At 46.8% G+C, this 27936-nt stretch overlaps 2 protein-coding genes across 2 annotated transcripts in view; one reads left to right on the plus strand and one right to left on the minus strand.

Moving 5' to 3' along the window:
- Positions 1 to 27936, minus strand: part of LOC142759926 (histone H3-like centromeric protein A) — a 240708-nt gene that overhangs the window by 161503 nt on the left and 51269 nt on the right. The gene's annotated exons all lie outside the window — the stretch shown is intronic.
- Positions 8728 to 11368, plus strand: LOC142758990 (histone H3-like centromeric protein A). Its single transcript, XM_075860763.1, has 4 exons — positions 8728 to 8812; positions 10228 to 10364; positions 10433 to 10510; positions 10818 to 11368. The coding sequence occupies exons 1-4, from the start codon at positions 8728 to 8730 to the stop codon at positions 10947 to 10949; spliced, it is 432 nt and encodes a 143-aa protein (XP_075716878.1). The 3' UTR covers positions 10950 to 11368.

Below are 27936 nucleotides of genomic sequence, written 5' to 3' on the forward strand. Positions count from 1 at the left end.
CACCAAGTAAGGCCCCATGCACACGACCGTATTTTCATCTATCCCGAAAAACTGTCCATATTGCATCGGTATATACGGATCCGTAAAAAAAAGAGGGAGGATGCAAATGATGTCATCAGCATGTTGCATAGCAACGCTTCCATATATATGGTCAGAGTATGGATGCGTATCCATAGCCACCCATATTTATGGAAGCGCCCATAGACTTCTATGGGAGAGTCCCTGCTGTAATTACTGATGAAAAATACGGTCGCGTGCGTGGGGCATAAGAAACTGCAGCTGCATCCCCCTCCTCCCTGTTTACAGTTTTTTACTAGATGGAACTTGCACGATCAACGATGTATCCAGTGACTCGGTGCTCATTTACACGAGCCGACGCACGCTGTACGGGGATGAGCGATGGTTAATACGATGGTCCGTGCTCGTACAGTTTACGTATTGTCGGCAGCACATCCCCTGTTTGTACGCTGTGGACAACGAGGATTTTTTGGGACGCATAAAAGATGTGATCAGCTGACCAATGAGTGCAGTTTATCGTCTGATCGTCGCTGCTTGTGATCGAAAACAAGCGCTCGTATGATTATCGGCATTGGTAAAGGGGTCTTAATGTCAATAAAAGGTTTTTTTTTAATATCACAACGTTTCTAAGCATTTTCTATAGAACTTGATAGAAACCCATCGAGCCTAAAATAGACCCATCCTGGAACCCAGGGGTATAAACAGGCTTTTCTTTACAGCCCGAGGTCTTGATGACGTCATTGAGACCGCGCGGTGATCGTGTATTATAATTATTATAGATTGTGGGAGATCAAACATCAGGATATAGTTTTGTTGGCTTTAGCGATGGTTTGAACATTTGGTGTACTTCTTCTATTAGCCACAAGGGGGCGATACATAACCTGGAAGAACGCAGTGCGGGAGCCTTTTGGTTTTTCTTGGCTTTTATATTGTGGGGCTATTATATAATCTATACCAGTGGTTCCCAACCGGGGTGCCGAGAGCTGTTCAGGGGTGCCGCGGCTCATCCACGGCAAAAAAAAAAAAAAAAAAAACGAATTTTTTTTTTACATTTTTATTTTTTTTTTTTGGTACAAGCTCCGCCCCCGACGTTGTAGCAGACGTGACGCGCGGATGTCTGTTACAAGCACCGCCCACCGCTTCCCACTAGAAGCCTGACGGAGGGAGAGGAGCCATTAACACTGGGCAGGGTAAGTGGGTTTTCTTTACTTTCTTAGCAGTTGTGTGAGAAATGGAGCCAGGGGAATGTGGGTAGTTGTAGTCCTCTCCTCTTATACCTCCTCCCTGTAATGTCCTCTGATATCCCATAATAACAGCCTGGACATGCTGGGAGTTGTAGTTCTCTCCTCTTATACCTCCTCTCTGTAATGTGCTCTGATATCCCATAATAACGTCCTGGACATGCTGGGAGTTGTAGTCCTCTCCTCTTATACCTCCTCCCTGTAATGTCCTCTGATATCCCATAATAACAGTCTGGACATGCTGGGAGTTGTAGTCCTCTCCTCTTCTACCTCCTCCCTGTAATGTCCTCTCTGATATCCCATAATAACAGCCTGGACATGCTAGGAGTTGTAGTTCTCTCCTCTTATACCTCCTCCCTGTAATGTCCTCTGATATCCCATAATAACAGCATGGACATGCTGGGAGTTGTAGTCCTCTCCTCTTATACCTCCTCCCTGTAATGTCCTCTGATATCCCATAATAACAGTCTGGACATGCTGGGAGTTGTAGTCCTCTCCTCTTCTACCTCCTCCCTGTAATGTCCTCTCTGATATCCCATAATAACAGCCTGGACATGCTAGGAGTTGTAGTTCTCTCCTCTTATACCTCCTCCCTGTAATGTCCTCTGATATCCCATAATAACAGTCTGGACATGCTGGGAGTTGTAGTCCTCTTCTCTTATACCTCCTCCCTGTAATGTCCTCTGATATCCCATACTAAGTCTGGACATGCTGGGAGTTGTAGTCCTCTCCTCTTATACCTCCTCCTGTAAACTTTCTCTGATATCACATAACATCCTGGACATGCTGGGAGTTGTTGTTCTTATACATCCTTATTTATTCCTTCCCCAGGGGTAATCACACTTTCTGTCTGTGATGGTCCCTTTACTAGAGGGGCAGATGGTTATTTTATCGGGGGGCGGGGGGACTGAGGCTGATGGTGGCTTTACTGGAGGGGGCTGATGGTCATTTTACTGGGGGGACGGAGGCTGATGGTGGCTTTACTGAGGGGTCATTATAATGTGAGTGGGGGGCTGACGGTCATTACTGTGAGTGGGGGGCTGACGGTCATTACTGTGAGTGGGGGCTGACGGTCATTACTGGGAGTGGGGGGCTGACGGTCATTACTGGGAGTGGGGGGCTGACGGTCATTACTGTGAGTGGGGGGCTGACGGTCATTACTGGGAGTGGGGGGGCTGACGGTCATTACTGTGAGTGGGGGGCTGACGGTCATTACTGGGAGTGGGGGGGCTGACGGTCATTACTGTGAGTGGGGGGCTGACGGTCATTACTGGGAGTGGGGGGCTGACGGTCATTACTGTGAGTGGGGGGCTGACGGTCATTACTGTGAGTGGGGGGCTGACGGTCATTACTGTGAGTGGGGGGCTGACGGTCATTACTGTGAGTGGGGGGCTGACGGTCATTACTGTGAGTGGGGGGCTGACGGTCATTACTGGGAGTGGGGGGCTGACGGTCATTACTGTGAGTGGGGGGGCTGACGGTCATTACTGGGAGTGGGGGGCTGACGGTCATTACTGGGAGTGGGGGGGCTGACGGTCATTACTGGGAGTGGGGGGCTGACGGTCATTACTGGGAGTGGGGGGCTGACGGTCATTACTGGGAGTGGGGGGCTGACGGTCATTACTGGGAGTGGGGGCTGACGGTCATTACTGTGTGAGTGGGGGGCTGACGGTCATTACTGGGAGTGGGGGGCTGACGGTCATTACTGGGAGTGGGGGGCTGACGGTCATTACTGGGAGTGGGGGCTGACGGTCATTACTGTGTGAGTGGGGGGCTGACGGTCATTACTGGGAGTGGGGGGCTGACGGTCATTACTGGGAGTGGGGGGCTGACGGTCATTACTGGGAGTGGGGGGCTGACGGTTATTACTGTGAGTGGGGGGCTGACGGTCTTCAAGTGGTTTCCGCCTCTCACCTCCCATTGAAATTAATAGGAGGCAGAAAAACCTGCGGCGCTCGTTTGGTGCTTTTTTGTCTGCGGTTTTTGCATTCGCTTCAACGGCTTAAAAAAAATGTGGGAAAAAAATAAATAAAAAAAAGTCAAACAGCGCTGTCAATTCAAAATCTGCCTCAAAATTCGTAAATGAATTTCGAGGCAGACTTTTAGTTTCTGCCTTACAAAAAAACGTTGTGTGAACATAACCTAAGAGTGTACTGCTTGTTTTTCGCCATTTTTTGTCGTTTTGTAAACAATTTTTGGTAGGGGTGCCCTGAGAATTATTTTTTTTCCCTGGGGTGCCTCGAGCCTGAAAAGGTTGGGAAACTCTGATGTATACAGTCGTCCTGGTGTATCTGGCAGTTTTCTAGAGTTCAGTGTATAATCATTGATAGATACGGTGACGCTGACATCACGCCGGGCAGCACGTGCGTCCTCATGAATTATACAGGATACAGACAATATTATTAAAGAGGAGCCGACATTTCTCCTGAAATGTATGTATTAACCCTTTCACGACCAAGGACGAAAATGCACGTCCTGGTCGGCTGCTAGTTCCCGCACCAGGACGTGCATTTTCGTCCGCATTTCAAACTGTCACTCTGTGTAAACACAGAGTGACAGACGCGCGCTGACAGCTGTCCTAGACAGCTGAGACATCAGTCTCGCCGGACAGCGGACCATCGCCGCTGCTTTCGGCAGTTAACCCCTTAAGTGCGGCGACGGATTGCCGTCGCCGCATTTAAGTGGTTTGAAGCACATCGGCAGCCCCCACGAAGTGATCGTGGGGGCTACCGATGCTTGTCACGGCAATCGGAGGTCAGATAATGACCTCCGGGTTGCCATGTACGGAAGCCTCGGAGGAACAGCCTCCGGCCGTTCCTCCTCTGCTTCCTGTCAGTGTGACAGTCACGTCACAATGACAGTTGGAGTACATTACACTACGTGTGTAGTGTAATGTACTCTAGCAGCGATCAAAGCTGCAAGACTAAGTGTCCCCTAGTGGGACAAGTAAAAAAAGTAAAAAAAAGTAATAAAAATGTTTTAAAAAAAGTGTAAAAATAAAAGTTATAAGTTCTATAAACACAAAATGCTTTTTTTCCTATAATAAGTCTTTTATTATAGAAAAAAAATGAACACGTTAAAAAAGTACACATATTTTGTATCACCGCGTTCGTAACGACCCCGACTATAAAACTGTAATGTTATTTTCCCCGCACGATGAACACCCCAAAAAAAATCAATAAAAAACGACGACAGAATCACAATTTTTTTGGTCACAACCGCTCCCTCAATAAAGAATAAAAAGTGATCAAAAAGTCGCATGTACCCGAAAATAATACCAATAAAAACTTCTATCCGTCCCGCAAAAAACAAGCCCTTACACAGCTTTTTTGACTAAAAAATAAAAAAATTATGGCTCTCAGAATATGGTGACACAGAAATTTTTTTTGTTTATAAATAAGTCATTTTATTGTGCAAACGCAAAAAAAAAGGAACAAACCTATATACATATGGTATCGCCGTAATCGTACCGACCCGCAGAATAAAGTAACAATGTCATTTATAGCGTACGGTGAGCGCCGCAAAAAGAAAACCTAAAAAACGGTGTCAGAATTCCTGTTTTTTGCTCAGGATTGCAAAAAAAATTAACAAAAAGTGATAAAAAAAAAAACGCACGTACCCCAAAATGGTACCAATGAAAACTACAGATTGTCCCGCAACAAATAAGCCCTCACACCGCTCTATTGATGGAAAAATAAAAAAGTTATGGCTCTTGGAAAGCGGGGAGGGAAAATCTAAAATCAGAAAGCAAAAACTGGATCAGTCCTGAAAGGGTTAATTCATTTCTAATGAAAAAAACGTATGACAACATGTTGGGTATTTCTGTACTCGGGAGAAATTGCTTTATAAAAAATGGTTGTTTTTTTCCTCCTTTATCCCTTGTGAAAATGAGAAAATGCAACATTTTAGTGGAAAAAATGTTGATATTAATTTTCGCGCCCTAATTCTAATAAACTCTGCAAAAGACCTGTGGGGTCTAAATGCTCACTATACCCCTAGAAAAATTCCTTGAAGGTTTTTCCAAAATGGGGTCACTTTTGGGGGGTTTCCACTGTTTTGGTCCCTCCAGTGCATTGCAAATGCGACATGGCACCGAAAACCATTCCAGCAAAATCATAAATCCAAATGGCGCTCCTTCCCTTCTGAGCCCTGCTGTGGGTCCAAACAGCAGTTTATTACCACATATGGGGTATTGTCGTAATCGGGAGACATTGCTTTACAAATGTTGGGGTGCATTTTCTTCGTTATTCCTTGTAAATAAAAATTTCTATGTTGTTTCAGAAAAAAAGTAAATTGTAATTTTTACAGACTAATTCCAATATATTTAGCGAAAAACCTGTGTGGTCAAAATACTTACTATACCCCTAGATAAATACCTTATGGGGTCTAGTTTTCGAAATGGGGTCGTTTATGGGCAGTTTCTATCGTTCTGGCAGCTCAAAGCTTCTCCAAATGTACAGTGGGGCCTAAAACATTTTCAAGCAAAATATGAGTCCTGAAAGCCTCCGGGTGCTCCCTTCCTTTGGGGCCCTGCCGTGTGTCCAAACAACGCATTAGGGCCACAATGTGGGTATTTTTGAAAACAGGAGAAAGAGGGTGATAGATTTTGGGGTGTGTTTCTTAATTTTCATGTTCGCTTTACAAAGAAATCGGTCTTCAAACAAATACTTTTATGAAAAAAGTGAAATTATATTTTTTTTTCACCTGATATGCATTAAATTTAGCAAAAAACTGTGGGGTCAAAATACTTACTATACCCCTAAATAAATACCTTATGGGGTCTAGTTTTCTAAATGGGGTCGTTTATGGGGAGTTTCTATCGTTCTGGCAGCTCAAAGCCTCTCCAAATGTACAGTGGGGCCTAAAACATTTTCAAGCAAAATATGAGTCCTGAAAGCCTCCGGGTGCTCCCTCCCTTTCGGGCCCTGTCGTGTGTCCAAGCAATGCATTAGGGTCACAATGGGGGCATTTTTGAAAACAGGAGAAACAGGGTGATATATTTTGGGGTGTGTTTCTTCATTCTCATGGTCGTTTTACACAGAAATCGGTCTTCAAAGTGATACTTTTATGAAAAAAGTGTTTTTTGTTTTTTTTTCACCTGCTATGCATTAAATTTAGCAAAAAACTGTGGGGTCAAAGTACGCACTACACCCCTAGATAAATACCTTAAGGGGTCTAGTTTTCTAAATGGGGTCATTTATGGGGAGATTCTATCGCTCTGGTAGCTCAAAACCTCTCCAAATGTACAGTGGGGCCTAAAACATTTTCAAGCAAAATATGAGTCCTGAAAGCCTCCGGGTGCTCCCTCCCTTTCGGGCCCTGTCGTGTGTCCAAGCAATGCATTAGGGTCACAATGGGGGCATTTTTGAAAACAGGAGAAACAGGGTGATAGATTTTGGGGTGTGTTTCTTCATTCTCATGGTCGTTTTACACAGAAATCGGTCTTCAAAGTGATACTTTTATGAAAAAAGTGAAATTATATTTTTTTACGCCTGCTTTGCATGAATTCTTACAAAAAAACTGTGGGGTCAAAATACTTACAACACCCCTTAATAAATACCTTAAGGGGTGTAGTTTTCAAAATGGGATCACTTGTGGGGGTTTCCACCATTCTGACACCTATGAGCCTCTGAAAACCTGGCTTGGTGCAGGAAAACAAAATGTACTTCAAAATGTATAAAATGATTACTAAATTTGTAAGTCCTCCAAATTGCTCAAAAAAAAAAAATTTTTTTCAAAAGTGCTGCCAAAATAGAGTAAAGAGATGGAAATATATATGTAATGGCAGGGGGTAGGGAGACGGACAAGTGAGCCCTAATCTACCCGCCACTCTGTCCCTGCCTACTTGCAACAACCCGCCCTAGGCGACGGGGTACAACTGGGCGGCGGTCCCTGCGCTAAGTAAGTGCACGACAAACACGACAAACATGCAAGGAAAAGGGGCCGTTGCCCACGGCAACACCGTGAGCAACCAGAGTGGTGAACGAGCCGAGTCAAGCCAGGAGTGTGCGAGGTACAAAACGAAAAGCAGAAGAGTAGTCGGTAAGCCAGGGTCGGTATGGAGCAGGATCAAAAATAGCAGGAGCTGTAGCTGGGCCAGGAACCACAAGGAAAGAAACAAAAGCAATAACAAGCACCGAGGGACAGGAAGTGCAGGCTTAAATAGACCGAGGGCGGGAGCTAGCTGAGTCTGGCCAGGTTACGATAGGCTCTCCCACTCCTAAGCCTGCCAGCCTGAATGGTGGAAGCAGGAGTCAGTCTCAGGGATGTATTCTCAGGTGCTGACTGATTAGTTCTGGGAGTTAACCCTGCTGTGCCTGGCAGATCCTTTACAATATATTTAATTAAAAAAATTGTACAGTATGTATGTACATATGTCACATATTGCAGTTAAAAATAGGGAAAAATTATAATTTTTACAAAATTTCTTCAATTTCTCTATTTTTTAATTAATTTCCGCAAATCGTATCAGTCTACTTTTACCACTAAAATAAAGTACAACATGTGACGAAAAAACAATGTCAGAATTACTTGGATATTCAAAACTTTCACAGAGTTATTCTCTGATAAAGTCAGACATACCAGATTTGACAAATCTGGCTTGGTCATTAAGGTACAAACATGCCCGGTCATTAAGGAGTTAATAGATAACTTGGTGTTGCCATTCTCCTCATCAAAGGTCCTACAGTCTCTCTGTCAGCACTGATTGGACGTTGTCAGTTTGTAGGGACACACCCCCAACTGGTAACACACAGCTGTCAATTCTTACATTTCCAGGAGGAATAACAGAGAAACGGCACAAAGCAGAGAGTCCTAAGAAAAGTTGCACTCTCGACTGAATGTTTCTTCTCCTCGTCTATCGTGTGTGTTGATTTTATACATTTTCGCTGCTGCGTGTCTAGAGATCATATGGATTATTAGATGTTTTATTTCTGTATATTTGTACTGCATTGTTGCAGCTCATCGTCCTCCAGCTGCGGCCTTTCATTTCCATGACGACTGCTCCACTTTTCCTTTGCTCCAGTTTTAAATTTCCCACCTTTGTCTGGATTACGGATTCTCTGTAAGGTTATGTGCACACGACCTATTTTCAGGCGTTTTACGCCTCGAATCACGCCTGAAAAGACGGCTCCATTACGTCTGCAAACATCTGCCCATTGCTTGCGGGATCTGCTGCGGGTAGCTCTTCTGTTGCCGCATTATTAAATAGATCATTGATGTCGCTGTTCTGGTAATTGATGCCACGAGGATCTATTGTATGCATTGATGCAGCGTGCGTTAATTACTGACATCCGGCAATCTCATATCTTCACCGTCAATGTCATCACTTTCTTGTCACTTGCATTGGTGGCATCAGTCAGTATAAAACCGCTCAGTTTATCCTACGTCACCTGTGATTCTGCTGAATTGTCACCGTCTTTTATCCGCTTAACTGATTGTATGTCTCTCAGCAGCGTTTTACATCATCATGAAACCACCCCAGAAAAGCTTGTCCCGCAGGAAGTCGGCGCAGCCGCAGAAGAAACCTGCAGCTCCTCCTCAATCTCCGCCAAGTAAGGGAAAGTTGCACCTTGATCATCTTATCACTCTCATTATATATTTTATTTTAAAAATGAATTCCAGATAACCTCGGGTCGTGTAATACTAGATTGTAATCCGTTTCTCAGCTTTATATCTTAGAGGGTTCGTTTCTATGCAGGTAAAAATCTGTTACATACAGAAATTTCTGTAGCACTAGGGGGAGCAAACTGAGGACTGATTTATATAGGCACAACAGGAGCTGTATGCATGTGCACAATCGTCTCCCCCTAGTGGTGGTTGCAGGAAGCACGTTACTATATGGCTCTGGGAAGGGAATCTGAGAACACAGCTCACACCCATGAAGATATATTATGAAATGAGGGATCTAAGAATTTCCAACCTGCAGTCCGACCGCTCTATTCATTCCCTATGGCATCGCCGGAAATAGTCAAGTTTGACTGCTCCTTGCCCAATTATGCACTCTGCCGTGAGCGGCTCCGCGCAGGCAGGCGCGATGTTGTGACGTCAATTTCTGAGCCTTTTTTCTACTCCGTTTATGCAGCGTGTGGATGAGACGTGTTTTATCTCATCCACTTTGCTGCTACTGTATTATGCTGCCGATTTTTCCGCATTATAATACAGGTATACGCCGTATTTACGTAATGCGTGATCTGACTCTAACCCCTCCACCCACCCCCCCCCCCCCCCCCCGCCAGTCCCCGCAAAAATGTTCTTGCATCAAACCGGTCCTCGGTGCAAAATAGGTTGGGGACCACTGCCATAGAGAATGACTTGAGTGACCACCCTCTGGGACCCGCACTCTTGTTAACAACCCGCAGCGATCCGGCATTTATCACCTATCTTGTGGATAGGTGAAAAATTATTTTCGTGGTACAACCCCTTTAATCAGGTATCAATAGGACTAATCCAGGTAGCATGTTATGTTTTAAATCTGTTTACCTGATGTTCCTTGGGGGACATTAAGGTAATAGGCCATGTTCACACAGGGCAGATACGCGGCGTAAAAGTACACAGCGTATTGGCCCTGGGCACCGGAGGTAATTCTGGCTGAAAAACTGCAGTTTTTCGGCTGGAATGTCCATAGAAGGTAGAAAAAAATCCATACTTACCCGTAGCCATGGTGACGTGTCCCTCTGATGTTCTGCAGCAGTCATATGGGATGAGACATCATCCCTGGAGGCCGGGTTGAACCCAGGAGCAGAGAGATCTGGGTAAGTTTGGCGGGTTTTTTTCCGCTGCGTCTGGATGAGATTTGTTTGAATCTCCTCCACTCTTCTGCTTCTGTATTACACTGTGGAGTTTCCGCAATGAAATCGGTTGCAGAAAATCCGCCGTGTTTACCCTACGTGTGACCCCGGCCAGACAGTGAATTTCCATGTAGCGGGAGATTCATTTTCAGCTGTTATTATGGATTTCTTTCTTACAGGTAGAGGGGAAACAAGTCACAGACCGAGCACACAACGAAGAAGACGCTACCGCCCAGGAGCCCGTGCACTGATGGAAATAAGAAAGTACCAAAAATCAACCAATCTGCTCATTCAGAAAACCCAGTTTTTCCGCCTGGTGAGTGGATGTGTCCTCTGCGACTGCTCCTCTTTATTGTCGGTGATATTCCCCTTTTATTCTTGCAGGTGAGAGAGATCTGCCTGAAGTATTCTCGCGGCGTGTTTTACTACTGGCAAAGCACCGCACTTATGGCGCTACAAGAGGTCAGTATCTCATACAATGCACTGTCCATGTAACGCATGGGTCAACCAGAGAGGGAGCTGCTCTTTGCAGTGGTTCACTACTCAGCCCCCGCCCCCTCTAACACATCCATATGCCCTAGCGGGACATTTGCATAGGGGTTGTGATGCATTGTAGGAGTTCCAGAGGCCAGACCCCCCCTCCCCCCCCACCATCACTCTAGCTAACAGCTCATAAAAGTGAAATCTGATCAGTCCTTCGAGCTGTGTAGTAAATTATACCGGGAGTGCTGTCACTTTAAGAGGGACTAATGCTCTTCTGTATCCACAGTCAGCTGAGGACTTCCTCGTGAGTCTCTTTGAAGATTCTTACCTCTTCAGTCACCAGGCCAATAGGGGCACTCTCTTTGTGAAGGACATGCAGCTCGCACGGAGAATCCGAGGCATCCCGTATGAACTGTGATAACGCTGCCGTTTTATCTCTCAAGATTTGATGAAGAATGATCACGTGTAAATAGTTTTATATTAATGGAGAAAATCTATTGGGAAATACAAGTTTTACCATTGCATAAAAGATCCAGTTTGGAAGAGTAAACCGGCTTTAGCGCCCCCTCCTGACACTGGTTACAGTGGAGTTTTTTTCTTTGTTACAACCAATATGGCTGCCGCTGCAGTTTGCAGGGTGGTAGTGCAGTCGTTTTTCTGTCCAGCTATGTAATGGGTTATAGGGGTCCAGGATGTAGCACAGAAAATGACCACAAGGCGGCACTGCTGGACAAAACCGCTAACAAAGACGCTGGACACAACCGCTAATGAAACCTGATTTGGCCGACCTTCTAATTGTTCTGCTGAGTTTATGATCCGCTTCCTGTTTTTATTCTGTGAAGATTTGTTAATTTTTTCAAATAAAAAAAAAATGTATATTATAACTTTGATCTTCATCATTTTAGACTAATCTTCATAAGGGCTTGGATATGATCAATGACTCCAGCTTCGCTGTAGTTCAATACTCTTGCTCTGTCCCACCCCCATTCTTTACACTGCAGCTATGCTTGTTCAGAGTGTTTGCTGTGTGGGTGGGTGTGTGGGTTGGTTCCAGAATTATTTGGGCAGTGACACAATCTTCATGATTTGGGTTTTGCTGCCACCACATTGGATTTGAAATGAAACAACTGAGATGCAATTGAAGTTTAAACTTTCAGGTTTATTTCAAGGGGTTAAACAAAAATCTCCTGTGAAAAGTTTAGGAATTGCCACCATTTTTCTACACAACCTCCTCATTTCAGGTGATCAAAAGTGATTGGACAAATTAACATTACCATAAATGTTTTTTTTAATACTTTGTAGAGAATCCTTTGCAGGCAATGATGGCCTGAAGTCTGGAACCCATGGACATCACCAGACGCTGGGTTTCCTCCTTTGTTTTTTTTGTTTTTTATATTTCAAATTTTTTATTTTCAAGAAAAGAAATGGGGATACAGAAAAAGAAAAGGGGGTGACATGGGTACAGAAAAAGCCCATGAGGGCCGATCATTTCAACCTATATTTCAACAACAATAAGTAAATATGCAATCAAAGTCCTCCCAACATAGTACCATCAATACACTACAAGCATTAGTATAGCAAGACAGGAATACCAGCATTACACCCTCATCCGCCCCTCCATCACCCACATCTCAGTCAATTCTTAGTAACGATTGATTCAAATAGGGAAGTAAACGAAGGGTAGAAGGACAAAAGGAAGGGGGGGGGGTATAGGGAAAATCTTAAGAGGGAGAAGGGGAGATGTTCTCCCCTCACTCTCTCCCCCCCCCCCACAGCACATCACAGACCAGAGAGAACTCAAGAGCTCCCTGGTTCTCCACTAATCAGTTCACCCATGGCCCTCTTGTATCTGTCCGACTTGCAGATGTCAAACCAATAGAACCAGGTTTTCTGAAACTGCGTTGCTCGTTCGGGTGCGGAATGGAGCAACTCCTCCATTCTCCGAATTTCGTGAATGCGCTCCAGCCATTGTCTAGTCACAGGAGGCTCAGAGGATCTCCAACCCCCCGGAATACAAGCCTTAGCTGCGTTCAACAAATGTCTCACTAACATCTTCCTGTAGCGCCCCACAGGTATATCGTGGTGGTGCAGCAAAATCCATGCCGGATCATCTCCCAGCGAGATTCCTGTGATCTCCAGAATGATATCTTGAACCTCTGACCAATAGGTGCGAAGGTTCTCACAGCTCCAGAATATACGTAAAAGCGTTCCCTCTTCTCTGCCGCATCTCCAACATAAAGGAGAAACATCCGGGAACATTTTATGTAGCACATGTGGGACTCTGTACCAACGGGATAGTATTTTAAAACTGGTTTCCTGATAGGCGTTACTAATAGACGCCTTATGTGTGAGGAGCATGATCTTTTCCCTTTGCTCTTGTGTTAGAGTAATCTGAAGATCTCTTTCCCATTTCGTAATATATGGTGGGATGAAAGCCTCAGCAGGAGTGAGCAGCACGCAGTAAAGACTGGACAGGGCCCGTCTCACATGCCCCGTTTGAGAACACAAAGTTTCAAAGGAAGATAGAGCTCGGTCATAGGAAGCCGGTGTAGGTAGTCTTGACAAGTAATGAGTCAATTGTAACGCCTGTGTTAGGGATCTGCCAGGTACTTCATCTAGGTATACTCCTGGGATTAATCAATCCACACCTGAGGCCAGACCTGTTCGACTGACACCATCTCCCACCAACCAGGGTGGCAGGCTCAGGAGTGGGAGAGCCTATCGCGGCCTGGTCTGTCGGAGTTAGCTCCGCCCCCTGTCCTTTATTACCTGCCCTGTTCTCTCCCTCAGTGCTTGTAATTCTTTTGGATTCCTGGCCCCACTGCTGCTTGCTCCAGCCTGCTTCTGCCGTGCTTCTGCCTTGCTGCAGTTCTGCTTGACCTGCTTTGCTTTGCCCCTGGCTTGCTTCTGTCTCCGTGCCCGCTCGGGTGTACTCACTTCGTCCTGGTCCTGACTGTTGGTTCGCCGCTCTGTTTCCTCGTGGCGTTCCGTGGCTACTGCCCCTTCCCTTGCGTGTTCCCTGTTTGTTTTCCTGTGCACTTAGACAGCGTAGGGACCGCCGCCCAGTTGTACCTCGTCGCCTAGGGCGGGTCGTTGCAAGTAGGCAGGGACAGGGCGGTGGGTAGATTAGGGCTCACTTTCCCTTCACCTCCTTCCTGCCATTACATAATTACAAGCCCTTACCTAGTCTACCATTTCTCCTACGCTGACGCTATCATGGACCCCCTTGAGACCCTGATCCAGCAGATGCAGGGCCTCTCCCTACAGGTCCAGGCCCTGGCCCAAAGGGTCAATCAGGGTGACGCTGCTTTAGTAGTACCCCTCACCTCACCTCTAGAACCCGACCTCAAGTTACCTGACTGGTTTTCAGGGGACCGTAAGACGTTTCTCTCCTTCCGGGAGAGTTGCAGACTGTATTTCCGCCTAAAGCCCCACTCCTCAGGTTCCGAGAACCAGCGGGTGGGTATCATCATATCCCGACTCCAGGAAGGGCCCCAAGAGTGGGCCTTCTCCTTGGCTCCTGACGCCCCTGAACTTTCCTCTGTTGATCGTTTTTTCTCTGCCCTCGGACTCATTTACGACGAGACTGACAGGACTGCTTTAGCCGAGAGTCAGCTGGTGACCTTACGTCAGGGTAGGAGACCGGTTGAGGAATACTGTTATGATTTTAGGAAGTGGTGCGTAGCTTCTCAGTGGAACGATCCGGCCCTAAGGTGCCAGTTTAGGTTAGGATTATCTGACACCCTGAAGGATCTGCTGGTTAGCTACCCCTCGTCTGACTCCCTTGACCAGGTTATGGCCCTAGCAGTACGACTTGACCGACGTCTCAGGGAACGTCAGCTAGAACGCTTCAGTGTGCTCCCCTCTGACTTTTCTGCGATCCCCCCCGAGGTCCCGTCTCCTCGCCCCTCCACGGAGGACTCGGAGGTACCTATGCAACTCGGGGCCTCCATGTCCCCTCGACAACGTAGGGAGTTTCGCAGAATGAATGGTCTCTGCTTCTACTGTGGGGACGACAAGCATCTACTGAACACCTGTCCCAGGCGCAAGAATAAGAAGCCGGAAAACTTCCGCGCCTAAGTGATCATCGGGGAGGTCACTTGGGCGCACAGGTATTTCCCGTTAATGTGAAACGCAATAAAATTTTGCTTCCCTTTCAGGTATCGTTTGCTGGCCGGTCTGCCACGGGCAGTGCTTTCGTGGATTCTGGCTCATCTGCTAATATCATGTCTGTGGAATTTGCTATGTCTCTAAAGATGCCTTGTATTGATTTACCTTATCCTATCCCTGTAGTAGGAATCGACTCAACTCCCCTTGCTAATGGTTATTTTACTCAGCATACTCCTGTTTTTGAACTCCTGGTTGGCTCCATGCATTTGGAGCAGTGCTCTGTACTGGTGATGCAGGGATTATCGTCTGATCTGGTTTTAGGCCTTCCCTGGTTGCAGTTGCATAATCCCACGTTTGATTGGAATACTGGGGATCTCACCAAATGGGGTAATGAATGTCTTATGTCATGTCTTTCTGTTAACTCTATTTCTCCCCGGGAGGAGGTAAACACGCTTCCTGAGTTTGTTCAGGACTTCGCCGATGTGTTTTCTAAGGAGGCCTCCGAGGTGTTGCCCCCCCATAGAGATTACGATTGCGCTATCGATTTGGTGCCTGGTGCCAAGCTTCCTAAGGGTAGGATATTTAATCTTTCATGTCCTGAACGTGAAGCTATGAGGGTGTATATCCAAGAATGCCTGGCCAAGGGTTTCATTCGCCCCTCGACTTCTCCTGTAGGTGCTGGCTTCTTCTTCGTGGGGAAGAAGGATGGTGGTCTTAGGCCGTGCATTGATTATCGTAACCTGAATAAGGTCACCGTAAGGAACCAGTACCCACTTCCTTTGATTCCGGATCTTTTTAATCAGGTTCAGGGAGCCCAATGGTTTTCTAAGTTCGATCTACGGGGGGCATATAACCTTATCCGCATCAAAGAGGGGGATGAGTGGAAAACTGCGTTCAACACACCCGAGGGTCATTTCGAATACCTGGTCATGCCCTTTGGGTTGTGTAATGCCCCTGCTGTCTTCCAGAATTTTATTAATGAAATCCTGAGAGAGTACCTGGGTAATTTTCTTGTTGTGTACCTTGATGACATACTGGTGTTTTCCAAGGACTGGTCCTCCCACGTGGAGCATGTCAGGAAGGTGCTCCAGGTCCTTCGGGAGAATAATCTGTTTGCTAAGACTGAAAAATGTGTCTTTGGGGTACAGGAGATACCATTTTTAGGGCAAATCCTCACTCCTCATGAATTCCGCATGGACCCTGCCAAGGTTCAAGCTGTGGCGGAATGGGTCCAACCTGCCTCCCTTAAGGCGTTACAGTGTTTTTTAGGGTTCGCCAACTATTACAGGAGATTTATTGCCAACTTCTCGGTCGTCGCTAAGCCTCTTACGGACCTTACCCGCAAGGGTGCTGATGTCCTCCATTGGCCCCCTGAGGCCGTCCAGGCCTTTGAGACTCTCAAGAAGTGCTTTATCTCGGCCCCCGTGCTGATTCAGCCCAACCAAGAGGAGCCATTTATTGTGGAGGTTGACGCTTCCGAGGTGGGAGTGGGGGCCGTCTTGTCCCAGGGTACCAGCTCCCTCACCCATCTCCGCCCCTGTGCTTACTTCTCTAGGAAGTTTTCGCCCACGGAGAGTAACTATGATATTGGCAACCGCGAACTTCTAGCCATTAAATGGGCTTTTGAGGAGTGGCGGCACTTCCTGGAGGGGGCCAGACACCAGGTAACGGTCCTTACGGATCACAAGAATCTGGTTTTCCTAGAATCGGCCCGGAGGCTTAATCCTAGACAAGCTCGGTGGGCACTATTCTTTACCAGATTTAATTTCTTGGTTACCTATAGGGCTGGGTCCAAGAATATTAAGGCTGATGCTCTGTCACGTAGTTTCATGGCCAATCCTCCTTCCGAGAAGGATCCTGCTTGTATTTTACCCCCTGGTATAATCGTCTCTGCCACGGATTCTGATTTAGCTTCTGATATCGCGGCTGATCAGGGTGCAGCTCCCGGGAACGTCCCTGGGGACAAACTGTTTGTTCCCCTGCAATACCGGCTGAGGGTACTCAGGGAAAACCATGACTCCGCTCTATCTGGTCATCCTGGCATCTTGGGCACCAAACACCTCATTACCAGAAACTATTGGTGGCCTGGGTTGCCTAAAGATGTTAGGGCTTACGTCGCCGCTTGTGAGGTTTGCGCTAGGTCCAAAACCCCTAGGTCCCGACCTGCGGGCCTACTATGTTCCTTGCCCATTCCCCAGAGACCTTGGACCCATATCTCCATGGATTTTATCACCGATTTGCCTCCATCTCAGGGCAAGTCGGTGGTGTGGGTGGTAGTCGACCGCTTCAGCAAGATGTGCCACTTTGTGCCCCTTAAGAAGCTACCTAACGCCAAGACGTTAGCTTCTTTGTTTGTGAAACACATCCTGCGTCTCCATGGGGCCCCAGTCAATATCGTTTCTGACAGAGGGGTACAATTTGTTTCCTTATTTTGGAGAGCTTTTTGTAAAAAGTTGGAGATTGATCTGTCCTTCTCCTCCGCCTTCCATCCCGAAACTAATGGCCAAACGGAAAGGACCAACCAATCCCTGGAACAATATTTAAGGTGTTTCATCTCTGACTGTCAATTCGATTGGGTCTCATTCCTTCCCCTTGCTGAATTTTCCCTGAATAACCGGGTCAGTAACTCGTCAGGGGTCTCCCCGTTTTTCTGTAATTTCGGGTTTAACCCAAGGTTCTCCTCCGTCTCCCCTGGTTGTTCCAATAATCCTGAGGTAGAGGATGTTCATCGGGAACTGTGCACTGTCTGGGCCCAGGTTCAGAAGAACCTAGAGGCGTCCCAGAGCGCACAAAAGATTCAGGCGGATAGTAGACGTTCTGCTAACCCCCGGTTTGTCGTCGGGGATTTGGTCTGGTTGTCGTCCAGGAACTTGCGCCTTAAGGTCCCGTCCAGGAAGTTTGCTCCCCGATTTATTGGACCTTATAAGATCATTGAAGTCCTCAACCCTGTATCCTTCCGTCTGGAGCTCCCCCCATCCTTTCGCATACATGACGTCTTCCATGCCTCCCTCCTTAAACGCTGCTCCCCGTCCTGGTCCCCCTCGAGGATACCTCCTGTTCCCGTTCTCACCCCTGAGGGGGTGGAATTCGAGGTGGCCAAGATTATGGACAGTAGGATGGTCCAGGGCTCCCTCCAGTACCTGGTCCATTGGAGAGGATACGGGCCGGAGGAGAGGACTTGGGTACCTGCCCGTGATGTTCACGCTGGGGTATTGATCAGGAGGTTCCACCTTCTCTTCCCCACTAAACCGGGTCCCCTTAGTAAGGGTCCGGTGGCCCCTCATAAAAGGGGGAGTACTGTTAGGGATCTGCCAGGTACTTCATCTAGGTATACTCCTGGGATTAATCAATCCACACCTGAGGCCAGACCTGTTCGACTGACACCATCTCCCACCAACCAGGGTGGCAGGCTCAGGAGTGGGAGAGCCTATCGCGGCCTGGTCTGTCGGAGTTAGCTCCGCCCCCTGTCCTTTATTACCTGCCCTGTTCTCTCCCTCAGTGCTTGTAATTCTTTTGGATTCCTGGCCCCACTGCTGCTTGCTCCAGCCTGCTTCTGCCGTGCTTCTGCCTTGCTGCAGTTCTGCTTGACCTGCTTTGCTTTGCCCCTGGCTTGCTTCTGTCTCCGTGCCCGCTCGGGTGTACTCACTTCGTCCTGGTCCTGACTGTTGGTTCGCCGCTCCGTTTCCTCGTGGCGTTCCGTGGCTACTGCCCCTTCCCTTGCGTGTTCCCTGTTTGTTTTCCTGTGCACTTAGACAGCGTAGGGACCGCCGCCCAGTTGTACCTCGTCGCCTAGGGCGGGTCGTTGCAAGTAGGCAGGGACAGGGCGGTGGGTAGATTAGGGCTCACTTTCCCTTCACCTCCTTCCTGCCATTACAGCCTGCCATTGGGACGCGTCCGGGAGACCCTCTGGCTGGGAAAGCTCTTCTCCATGCAGCCATGCATTGCCCCTATAAAAATGACTTACTCTAAAATGCCCCTGCTGTACCCATATCTTAAAGGTCTGATCTGACAGACCTGGGCCAAATTCCGGGTTACCCAAAACCGGAGTGAGGGGTGATAACAGTTGTGATATTCCCTCTCTACTCCGCACCTTTCTAAACACCTGTAAAGTTGGATATATGGTAGGATGATCACGAAATTATTTTTTTCTATATAATATTGCTTTTAGTATGTCATTAAAATAAATTTTATTTATTTGTGTTGTACTTTTTCTTTTTCTTTTTTTTCTTTCTTTTACTCTATGGGGGCTGCCATTTTTTTTTATCTCTGTATGTGTCGATTAACGACGCATACAGAGATGGAATACGGCAGCTACAGGGCATAGGAGTCAATGAAAACATTTTATTTAATTTTTAATACTTTCCACCATATGGAAGAAAAAAAAATACAGCAAAAAACGTAAAAAATATAATAGCAATAAGTAACAACACTTAAAAAAAAAAGGTTTAATTCGCGACACATTCCCTTTAAGGCAGCAGAATAGGCCAGTAAAGCTCTGTTTATTGGCACACACCTCACACTCCATTACGGACCATAATTGCAGATAAAAATACTCATCCATTCATTTCTATTGCAAATGGACACCTCCTATATTTACAGGGCCACCTGATCGCATCCTGCAATATTGACACAGATTAAAGAGAACCTTTAATCTTTAAAGGGAAGGTGTCGCGCAAATATTTTTTTTTTATATGTTATTGCTTTTAGTATGTTATTAAAATAAATTTTATTTATTTGTGTTTTTGTGTTGTACTTTTTTATTACTATTACTTTTACTTCACTTCACTATGTGGGCTGCAATTTTATTTTCATCTCTGTATGTGTCGATTAACGACACATACAGAGATGGAATACGGCACATACATCCCCATAGAGAATGCGAACGGGAGCCGTTCCATTCACTATAGCGTACGCCGTCTGTGTGGGAGCGGCACATGCGCCGCTCCCACACAGTCCAAAAGGAAGGTCTTCCGCCGAGCGACATCCGGCGCCATTTTCATGTGGACCGGAAGTCGCGGCCGGACAGTAAGATGACTACTTCCGGTCGCGGCTTCCGTCCATATGTTCAGAAGCAAGGACTAGGAGCGGCGGCGGCAGGAGCAGGTAAGTTATGTTTGTGTATGTTCGTGTTATACTGAGTATTTACCACTGTATCTAATCCTCCTACACTGTACATTCGCTCAAAAAATGGCGACACACAGTGTAGGAGGTTTGAACATTCAACCCCCTCCTTTCTCCTGGCACTAGCCAGGATAAAGGAGGGGGGATTGTTTGAGGACGCTAAAGCGAGTGTGTCTTCTCCAATTTTGCAGCATAAAGCAATGAGGTTGCTTTACCACATGCCAATGCTGCAATTTTGGGAATTGCTCCCTCTAGTGACCAGCACATGGAAATGTTATAAATTAGAATCTAATTTATAATATTTCCTGACTTGTGAAAAAATGTTAAAAAATTAGAACAATGTTTAATCATTTATATACTAACAGTTTAACTAAAAAAAAAAATAATAATTTTTGTAGCGACACATTCCCTTTAAGCTAAAGAAATGCAGCTCGATCGGGTTGAGATCTGGTGACTCGGTCATTGCAGAATATTCCACTTTTTTGCCTTATATACTCCTGGGTTGCTTTCGCAGAATGTTTTGGGTCATTGTCCATCTGTCCTGTGAAGCGACGTCCAATCACCTGCTGCATGTGGTTGAATCTGAGCAGAAAGTAAATCCCTGAACACTTCAGAATTCATCCGGCCGCTTCTGTCTTCAGTCACATCATCAACAAAAAATAGTGACCCAGTGCCAGGCAGCCATGCATGCCCATGCCACCACACTGCCCCCGCCATGCCACCACATTGCTACCCATGCTATACTTGTGTTACACAGGATGTGGTGTGCTTTGGATCATGAGCCGTTCCGAGCCTTCTCCATACTTTCTTCCTCCCATCATTCTGGTGCAGGTTGATCTTAGTTTCATGCTGTTCCAGAACTGGGCGGCTTCTTTACTTGTTGTTTGGTAAAGTCTAATCTGGCCTTTCTGAGGCTGATTAATGGCTTTCACCTTGTGAACTCCCTGTATTTGCTCTCATGAAGTCTTCTCTTTATGGTGGACTTAGATACTGATCCACCTACTTCCAGGAGAGTGTTCGTCACTTGGGTAGATGTTGTGAAGGGGTTTTCTTCACCATGGAAAGGATTCTGCGATCATCCACCACTCTTGTTTTACGTGGACGTCCAGGCCTTTTGGAGTTCCTGAGATCACCAGTGCGCTCTTTTTTTTTTCTTCTTTTTTTTAAGAATATACCAAACTGTTGATTTGGCCACTCCTGACATTTCTGCTTCTCTCTGATGGATTTCTTCATTTTTTTTCAGCCTAGCGATGGTCGGTTTCACTTGCATTGAGAGCTCCTTTCACCTCATGTTGTGGGTTCACAGCAACAGCTTCCAAATGCAAATCCCACACCTGGAATCAACTCCAGACCCTTTACCTGCTTAATTGGTTATGGAATAACGAGGGAATAACCCATGCAGCCCATTAAATAGCCTATTGAGATAATTGTCCAATTACCTTTTGGTCCTTTGAAAAAGAGGCAGCTACATATTAAAGAGCTATAAGGGTATGTTCACACGGCCTATTTTGGGTATTTTTTCGGCCCGCATAACACATTGCCTTGTTGTGCCAATAAAGATTTTCTAGACCCACTGTAAACCATTTTACCCGTAAGTCACAGGCTACAGCGGAGGTTCCCAACCAGTGGCTCATGAGCCTCCTATTGCCTGCTGTATGGCTGACCATAGGAGTCCTTCGTAATGACCATGTGAATCGTCAATTTACATTGTTCCAGCAGAATGGGTGCTGGTCTCGGTGCAAGTCGCCTTAAAGAAGTGACCACATCTAATGCTTGGCGCGCTGGTCGTCACTTTTTTAGCGCCAGTGTCATTTTTATTATTTCTAGTTTTGGAAGTAAAGCAGTTTTAGTAATAAAATACCACAAAAAAACCCCGGACCCTCACATACCTTGACCCCAGAAGCTGAGACAATAGATGGGGCCGTATTTCTGGGCCAGGCGCATGAAATGTTGAGGAAGATCACTGCGCCCCAGATCCATCAGATTCCCGATGAAGGGCAGTGGTGCGGGACGCGGAGGGCGCTGGTTCTGGTCGAGTCCTGACAGGCGACACTTGGAGTGGGAACATCTTAAGTATAGAAAGAAGAGGACGACGAGGGCCGGCAGCAGCAGAGGGACCATAGTGAAGCTGAAGACTTAGGCCTCATGCACACGACCGTAGCCATGTGAATTTCGGGTCGGCCGGCTGCGGACTGTCAGCCACGAGCCGCCCGCAAATCGCGGGACATGCACATGGCCGCGGCCATTATTTTCAATGAGCCTGGACCGCAGAAGACAGCCGTAATAAGACAGGTCCGTTCTTTCTGCGGTGCGGGCTCCCGGGCCATGCACAGACCGTAAAAACTACGGTCGTGTGCATTGCCCCAGAAAAATGAATGGGGCCGCAATTGTCCCGTGCATTTTCGGGGGAATTGCGGCCGCAAAAGCACGTTCGTGTAGATGGGGCCTTAGGAGATGCTGGGTGTATATGTAGAGACAGGCGTAACCTTGAGGACAGGAAATATACAGAGGGAGGCATGGAGATTGATAGGAGAGGAGGCAGCGGACACAGGGTGAGCACTCAGTGTGGAGAAGACACATTTTATGCACAGCCATAAATTGAGTGGAGTTCCCCTTTAATAACCTCACCAGGTGGCAAGGCCCTGGCATGCTGGGAGTCGTAGTTTCACAACCGCTGGAGAGTCTCCGCTCTAGAGGATCACAAGTTTCAGGCTGCACATTCCCAGTACAGTGGAATCCTCAGCCTGGGATCACTGCAAGTCCAAATTACATTGGCGGCAAGATTTGGGGGCTCTGAACTCCTCTCTACAAGCAATCTACAAATTATATCACATCGCCTACAGGTCCTGTGCACTACATTGCCCAGGTGCTGTGCGGTTTATCTATAGGGTGGATGGGGCCCTTTAAATGATGGAGTTTCTATTCACAGCCCAAGATCCTGTGACCGTGACCTTCCCCTGTGTTTTATCGCTTCATCTAATGAATGACAGGACTGTACTGACCTTGGGCGCAGACGGAGGGTGAGCGGAGAATAAGTCAAGGAGAGATGAATGATGGATAAGACAAATGAAACGAGGCCTCCGTGTGTGTAATGTAATATGCAGTGTTTGTGTGTGTGTGTATACACATACACACACACATTATACATACACACATATATATATATATATATATATATATATATACAAACACACATATATATATACATATATACACACACATTATATATATATATACAGTGAAGGAAATAAGTATTTGATCCCTTGCTGATTTTGTAAGTTTGCCCACTGTCAAAGTCATGAACAGTCTACAATTTTTAGGCTAGGTTAATTTTACCAGTGAGAGATAGATTATATTTTAAAAAAAACAGAAAATCACATAGTCAAAATTATATATATTTATTTGCATTGTGCACAGAGAAATAAGTATTTGATCCCCTACCAACCATTAAGAGTTCAGCCTCCTCCAGACCAGTTACACGCTCCAAATCAACTTGGTGCCTGCATTAAAGACAGCTGTCTTAAATGGTCACCTGTATAAAAGACATGTACCGTCAAATCCTGAGTGACAACCTCCTTCCCTCCACCAGGACATTAAAAATGGCTCGTGGCTGGGTCTTCCAGCACAACAATGACCCGAAACATACAGCCAAGGCAACAAAGGAGTGGCTCAAAAAGAAGCACATTAAGGTCATGGAGTGGCCTAGCCAGTCTCCAGACCTTAATCCCATCGAAAACTTATGGAGGGAGCTGAAGATCCGAGTTGCCAAGCGACAGCCACGAAATCTTAATGATTTACAGATGATCTGCAAAGAGGAGTGGGCCAAAATTCCATCTAACATGTGTGCAAACCTCATCATCAACTACAAAAAACGTCTGACTGCTGTGCTTGCCAACAAGGGTTTTGCCACCAAGTATTAAGTCTTGTTTGCCAAAGGGATCAAATACTTATTTCTCTGTGCACAATGCAAATAAATATATATAATTTTGACTATGTGATTTTCTTTTTTTTTTTTTTTATATAATCTATCTCTCACTGGTAAAATTAACCTAGCCTAAAAATTCTAGACTGTTCATGTCTTTGACAGTGGGCAAACTTACAAAATCAGCAAGGGATCAAATACTTATTTCCTTCACTGTGTATATATATATATATATATTACACACACACACACGCACACACACACATATACAGTATATACACACACACACACACACACACATATACATATATAAGTATATATATATATATATATATATATATATATATATACACACATACATATATATTGTAAAGGATCTGCCAGGCACAGCTTCGGGGTTAACTTCCTGAGTCTATCTCTCTGAGACTGACTCCAGCTTCCACCACTCAGGCTGGCAGGCTTAGGAGTGGGAGAGCCTATCGCAGCCTGGCCAGACTCAGCTAGCTCCCGCCCTCTGTCTATTTATACCTGCCTTTCCTGTTCCTCCTTGCTTGTGATTCTTTCCGTGTGGTTTCCTGGCCCAGCTACAGCTCCTACTATTTGATCCTGCTCCATACTGACCCTGGCTTTCTGACTACTCTTCTGCTCTGCGTTTGGTACCTCGTGCTCTCCTGGTTTGACTTGGCTCGTTCACCACTCTGTTGCTCACGGTGTTGCCGTGGGCAACTGCCCCATTCCCTTTGCTTTATATTCCCTTGTATGTTTGTCTCGTGCACTTACTGAGCGTAGGGACCGCCGCCCAGTTGTACCCCGTCGCCTAGGGCGGGTCGTTGCAAGTAGGCAGGGACAGAGTGGCGTCTAGATTAGGGCTCACTTGTCCGTTTCCCTACCCCTATCATTACATAATCACAAGCCCATATACCTAGTCTACCCTGGTCCCTGACACTACTATGGACCCCCTTGAGACCCTGGCTCAGCAAATGCAGGGTCTCTCCCTACAGGTCCAGGCCCTGGCTCAGAAGGTCAACCAGCCTGATGCTACCTTGGTAGTTCCCCTCACCTCAACTCCTGAACCCCACCTCAAGTTGCCCGACCGGTTCTCAGGGGAGCGGAGGGCTTTTCTCTCCTTTCGGGAGAGTTGCAGGCTTTACTTTCGCTTAAAGCCCCACTCCTCAGGTTCTGAGAGCCAGTGAGTGGGTATAATTATGTCCCGGCTCCAGGACGGGCCCCAAGAATGGGCCTTCTCCTTGGCTCCTGACGCCCCTGAACTTTCCTCCGTTGATCTTTTCTTTTCTGCTCTCGGACTCATTTATGACGAGACTGACAAGACTGCCTTTGCCGAGAGTCAGCTGGTGACCTTACGTCAGGGTAAGAGACCTGTTGAGGAGTATTGTTCTGACTTTAGGAGGTGGTGCGTAGCTTCTCGGTGGAATGACCCTGCCTTAAGGTGTCAGTTTAGGTTGGGTCTGTCGAATGCCTTGAAAGACCTGCTAGTTAGCTATCCCTCTTCTGACTCCCTAGACCAGGTTATGGCTTTAGCGGTACGACTTGACCGACGTCTCAGGGAACGACAACGCGAACGTTTATGTGTTTTCTCCTCCGACTCCCCCATGATGCCTCCCGAGGTTCCGTTGCTTCGTTCTTCCCCGGAAGACTCAGAGGTACCTATGCAACTCGGGGCCTTCGTGTCCCCCCAACAACGCAGAGATTTCCGCAGGAAGAATGGTCTCTGCTTCTACTGTGGGGATGACAAGCATCAAGTGAACAACTGTCCTAAGCGTAAGAATGCAGCCGGAGAACTTCCGCGCCTAAGTGATCATCGGGGAGGTCACTTGGGCGCACAGGTATTTCCCGTAAATATGAAACGTAATAAGATCTTGCTTCCCTTTCAGGTCTCTTTTGGTGGTAGGTCTGCTACCGGCAGTGCCTTCGTGGATTCAGGGTCTTCTGCTAATATCATGTCTGTGGAATTTGCTATGTCTCTTGCTATGCCTTTGATTGATTTGCCTAAACCTGTCCCGGTAGTGGGTATCGACTCCACTCCTCTTGCTAATGGTTATTTTACACAGCATACCCCTGTTTTTGAACTCCTTGTTGGCTCCATGCATTTGGAGCAGTGCTCTGTACTGTTGATGCAGGGATTATCGTCCGATTTGGTTTTAGGCCTTCCCTGGTTGCAGTTGCATAATCCCACGTTTGACTGGAATACTGGGGAGCTTACCAAATGGGGTAATGAATGTTTGACGTCATGTTTTTCTGTTAATTCTATTTCTCCCCCTGAGGAGGTGAACACGCTACCTGAGTTTGTTCGGGACTTCGCTGATGTTTTCTCTAAGGAGGCCTCCGAAGTGTTACCTCCTCATAGAGAATACGATTGCGCTATCGAATTGGTACCAGGAGCTAAGCTTCCTAAGCGTAGGATATTTAATCTTTCTTGTCCCGAACGTGAAGCCATGAGAGAGTATATCCAGGAATGCCTGGCCAAGGGTTACATTCGCCCCTCTACTTCTCCGGTAGGTGCTGGCTTCTTCTTCGTAGGGAAGAAGGATGGTGGTCTTAGGCCATGCATTGACTACTGTAACCTGAATAAGGTCACTGTAAGGAACCAGTATCCCCTTCCTTTGATTCCTGATCTCTTTAATCAGGTTCAGGGGGCCCAATGGTTCTCTAAGTTTTATCTACGGGGGGCGTATAACCTTATCCGCATCAAAGAGGGGGATGAGTGGAAGACTGCGTTTAACACGCCCGAAGGTCATTTCGAAAACCTCGTCATGCCCTTTGGGTTGTGTAATGCGCCGGCGGTCTTCCAGAATTTCATAAATGAGATTTTGAGAGATTACCTGGGGATATTTCTTGTAGTGTACCTTGATGACATACTGGTGTTTTCCAAGGACTGGCCCTCCCACATTGAGCATGTCAGGAAGGTGCTCCAGGTCCTTCGGGAAAACAAACTGTTTGCAAAAACCGAAAAATGTGTGTTTGGGGAACAGGAGACACCATTTTTGGGTCAAATCCTCACTCCTCATGAATTCCGCATGGACCCCGCCAAGGTTCAGGCTGTGGCGGAATGGGTCCAACCTGCCTCCCTGAAGGCGTTACAGTGTTTTTTGGGGTTCGCTAATTATTACAGGAGATTCATTGCTAACTTCTCGGTCATCGCTAAGCCTCTTACGGACCTCACTCGCAAAGGTGCTGATCTCCTCCACTGGTCTCCAGAGGCTGTCCAGGCTTTTGAGGTCCTTAAGAAGTGCTTTATCTCGGCCCCGGTGCTGGTTCAGCCCAACCAAATGGAGCCATTTATCGTGGAAGTTGACGCATCCGAGGTGGGAGTGGGGGCTGTCTTGTCCCAGGGTACCAGGTCCCTCACCCATCTCCGCCCCTGTGCCTACTTCTCCAGGAAGTTTTCGCCCACTGAGAGTAACTATGATATTGGCAACCGCGAACTCTTAGCCATTAAATGGGCATTTGAAGAGTGGCGCCACTTCCTGGAGGGGGCTAGGCACCAGGTAACGGTCCTTACCGACCACAAGAATCTGGTTTTCCTAGAATCTGCCCGGAGGCTAAACCCGAGACAAGCTCGATGGGCGCTATATTTTACCAGATTCAACTTTTTGGTTACCTATAGGGCTGGGTCTAAAAATATTAAGGCCGATGCACTGTCGCGTAGCTTCATGGCCAGCCCTCCTTCGGAGGAAGATCCTGCTTGTATTTTGCCTCCCGGTATAATCATTTCTTCTATTGATTCTGATTTAGTCTCTGAAATTGCAGCTGATCAAGGTTCAGCTCCCGGGAACCTTCCTGAGGACAAGCTGTTTGTTCCCCTGCAATACCGGCTAAGGGTACTTAGGGAAAATCATGACTCCGCACTATCTGGTCATCCAGGCATCCTGGGTACCAAACACCTCATTGCCAGAAACTATTGGTGGCCTGGGTTGCCTAAAGATGTCAAGGCCTACGTCGCCGCTTGTGAGGTTTGTGCTAGGTCCAAGACTCCCAGGTCCCGACCAGCAGGCTTACTACGTTCGTTGCCCATTCCCCAGAGACCTTGGACACATATCTCCATGGATTTTATCACCGATTTGCCTCCATCCCAAGGCAAGTCGGTGGTGTGGGTGGTAGTAGACCGCTTCAGTAAGATGTGCCACTTTGTGCCCCTCAAGAAACTACCCAACGCCAAGAAGTTAGCTACCTTGTTTGTCAAACACATCCTCCGTCTCCATGGGGTCCCTGTCAATATTGTTTCGGACAGAGG

The sequence above is a fragment of the Rhinoderma darwinii genome, chromosome 4 (genome assembly GCF_050947455.1).
Source record: "Rhinoderma darwinii isolate aRhiDar2 chromosome 4, aRhiDar2.hap1, whole genome shotgun sequence".
In the NCBI taxonomy this organism is placed as follows: Eukaryota; Metazoa; Chordata; class Amphibia; order Anura; family Rhinodermatidae; genus Rhinoderma; species Rhinoderma darwinii.